The 3593-nt window shown below is 51.0% G+C and overlaps 1 protein-coding gene across 1 annotated transcript in view; it reads left to right on the top strand.

Annotated features, from left to right (window-relative positions):
- The window catches only part of LOC140324875 (RNA-binding protein FXR1-like), a gene marked incomplete at both ends in the record, with an annotated part of 6735 nt that extends 3368 nt beyond the window's left edge, over positions 1-3367 (top strand). The window contains 4 exon segments of the mRNA XM_072402997.1: positions 774-860; positions 1747-1915; positions 2860-3000; positions 3281-3367. Of these exon segments, the coding sequence (XP_072259098.1) occupies positions 774-860; positions 1747-1915; positions 2860-3000; positions 3281-3367 (484 nt within the window).
- Positions 3368-3593: the final 226 nt, after the last annotated feature.

The following is a 3593-nucleotide window of genomic DNA, read 5'->3' as shown; positions in this document are numbered from 1 at the left end:
CCTGCAGGCCAATTGCGGCCCCTGTTCAGGTTTTTACTAGCCCGCAGCCTCTGTTGTAAAATGAATAATATGTGGCCTGTGTGTGTACAATAAATTTCCTACATTTGTAGTAGGGACCATGGCCACTCTGAATCCAGGAACGTTCTCTGCATGGAGCCTGCTCTGACACCAGACTCCATCCAGAGAACTTTCTTTAAATCAGGGAATCAGGGTGGCCTTGGTCATAATCGTGTGTGTGTGTGTGTGTGTGTGTGTGTGTGTGTGTGTGTGTGTGTGTGTGTATATAATAAAACACAAAGAAACTCTTATGGTGCTTGGCATGAGAAGAGTGACTAAGCTTACCAGTACACATTCATGGTTCAAAGAATGTCAGGCTGAATGGTCAGCCCCCATACATCTTCATCTCACCAAATCTGGCCCTCCTTGCAAAATCTTTGCCCCCCCCGGACTAAGGACACCACCATATATACAGCCAGGCCATGTACAGCAGCTCTCGGTGGCCGGGGGTTAGGCTCTGAGCTGGCCTGGTGATCATCAGCAGAAGGAAAAGCAATGATTATACACCTAGGGATACTTTGTGTCCTCAACCCTCCGTGATGAGTACATTGGGAGCCCCCAATCCTCTTATATAAGCCTCCATGAAAGTCGTATTATCTGAGGACGCACATGTGCTCCTGCCCCACCTGACTGCAGCCTTGGGGTGGCTAAGAGGTGTAAGGTTCAGGGTTGTCGGGGTTCTGATCGTCCATTCTGTCATCTTCTCTCCATTGCAGGGTTTGGTGCCGTTCATCTTCGTGGGGACTCGGGACAGCATCAGCACAGCCCTGGCCCTCCTGGAGTACCAAATCGCTTATCTTCAGGTCTGTCTGTCTCTCTCCGTCTGCATTGTATGGAATGTCTTACTTGTCCTGTGATTGGCCGTCCTTCCTCCTGTTATCCACTCACACGATGGTCTCCTTGTACAGCAGACTGACCATAGACCGTAAGATTGTGACGAGTTTAACCAAATGGCCTGCAGCTGTCTGATAGGACAATCCCATTGGTTATATACAGCGGGGCTGCTAGGACTTATTTTTATGTTACCCAGACCTTTCAGTACACAGACAGCTTTATTTGCCCCTTGCAGTTCCTAATGGTCACATAACCCCCCCTCCCCCCCTTACCAACCGCATGTGCCAACCTTTCCCCACTCAGCTCCATATCTGCAGTCATGTGACCTAACCCCCTTTTCCATGTGACAGGTCTGGGGCTTAGTGATTGGCTGGCAATGCCCTATCATTATGGGGGAAGAATCTATAGCCATGTGTAAGCTTGTAAAATCTGGTCAGGGCTTTCATAATGTGTTACCCCAGGGGCGGGGGAGAGGTGACCCAATAGTTGCTCTATGGGGGTAAAGGAAAGGGTCCCTGTAAATTTAGATCTCCAGCTTTTGTTATGGATGGGGTGTGGGAGGGGAAGGTCCCCTGCTGGTACTTTGTGATCTCTCTGATGTCCTATGATTTGTATGCCAGGTTCAACCCCAACACTTGCCATGCCCTGCTCCAGTTATCAATGTAAATGGGGGTGCTGTCCCCAGGGATGGGGCTTGGATCATTGGCCCCTGGTAATAGAGTGAAACAAATCAAGAAAATAAATGGGGCCCCTGCTGAACAGATTTTCTGTAAAATACAGCTACATCCCCCTTGGTTCTCCCCTCCTAATAATCACCCCCCCCCCCCCCCCCCCCATCTCTCCACCCCAATCCAGGACCTGGAGCAGCTTCGCATGCAGCGTCTACACATTGAGGATCAGCTGAAGAGCGTTGGCGGTGGGGTTCGTATCGGCCCCTTGCGGGTGGAGAAGGAAAGGGCTGCAGGACAGTTAGATGGGAATACAACCTTCGCCTCTGTGGCCGGTAGAGGGCGAGGAAATTACGGTGAGTTTTATGACCGTGCCTGAGAATCCTCAGTGATGAGGGCGGCAGTGCTGATAGGAGGACCTTTGCACTGTTGGTGCATTGTAACCCCTTTCCCCGGGAGGGAGGTCCCTGACCCCCGCTACACTGAATATTGTGGATTGAATGAGACTGGGTGACATTAATCCTGGAGGTATGAGGACATCTAGTGGTGAAAGGAATTATTACAGGGAGGTGTTTTTTCAGCCAGAACTTTTGCAGAAAACTAATATTTTTATTTAGCCTGCTTCTACCCATAACACTCCATGCTGCCCCCTGCTGGCCTGCTTCTACCATAATACACCATGCTGCCCCCTGCTGGCCTGCTTCTACCATAATACACCATGCTGCCCCCTGCTGGCCTTCTTCTTCTACCCATAATACACCATGCTGCCCCCTGCTGACCTGCTTCTACCATAATACACCATGCTGCCCCCTGCTGGCCTGCTTTTACCCATAATACACCATGCTGGCCTGCTTCTACTCATAATACCACCATGCTGCCTCCTGCACGCCTGCCTTTACCCATAATACACCATACTGCCCCCCTGCTGGCCTGCCTTTACCCATAATACACTATGCTGCCCTGCTTCTACCCATAATACACCATGCTGCCTCCTGCTCACCTGCCTGTATCCATAATACACCATACTGCCCCCTGCTGGCCTGCCTTTACCCATAATACACTATGCTGCTGCCCTGCTTCTATCCATAACCCACCACTTTGCTGCCCCCTGCTGGCCTGCCTTATAAATACACCCTGCTGCCCCCTGCTGGCATGCTTCTACCCATAATGCACCACTATGCTGCCCCCTGCTGGCCTGTTTTCTTCCTTTAGTGTTCCCTGCTGCCATCTCTTCCCCAAGTAAATGACGCACATTTACACATCGCTGTTTGTATAGAAATTGTTACTATCTGACCCCCAGGGCAAGGCGACCATTCCCTCCCTGCTCGTAACGGTGGTGGGAACCGGCCGAGAACATCCCGCAGGAGAGTCGCCGATGAGGATGGAACGGTATTGGATGAACAGGAAGTAGCAGCCGCACATCCTGTCCAGAATGGAGTGGGTAAGAGTTCTCCCCATAGGGGAGAGTCAGTCAGAGACAGACTGTCTGAAAGCAATCCCCCTCCACTAAATGTGTGTCACCTCTGATTGATCCCCCACCTCACTAATCTTATGGTATTGGCTATGATCGCAGTGTTCTTCCTTGGGTTGACAATGTATTAATAATGTGCCGGTCACATAGCGCCCCCATGAGGTTACACCTGGCAATGTCTGCCCTAAACACAGAGGTAAGATTGTCACAGACCATACAAATGACTAATGTGATTTATCAACCTTCCCAGAGAATGGATCAAAGACCCCACCACACAAGAACCACATCCAACCCGAGACCGGGGACACCGCCAGCCAACAGGGGGACAGACAAACCGGTGAGTGTACACAAGAGCTGACAATCTCACTGTCACCAAGCAAAATTATTTCTCCGCAGTCATTTCCTCCCAAGCCTCCAACCCACGCAACCTCTTCTCTACAATTACCCCCTAAACCCCACACCTACTGCCCCCCACAACATCCTTCTCTGCCCAAGACATTGCCACCTACTATCAGACATGATGTCTCTGCCCACCGAGCCAACCATACCCACCCCTTCCACCT

Source organism: Pyxicephalus adspersus, chromosome 2 (genome assembly GCF_032062135.1).
Source record: "Pyxicephalus adspersus chromosome 2, UCB_Pads_2.0, whole genome shotgun sequence".
Taxonomy (NCBI): Eukaryota; Metazoa; Chordata; class Amphibia; order Anura; family Pyxicephalidae; genus Pyxicephalus; species Pyxicephalus adspersus.
Note: the sequence above shows the minus strand (reverse complement) of the source record. Positions and strands in the feature narration are given on the sequence as shown.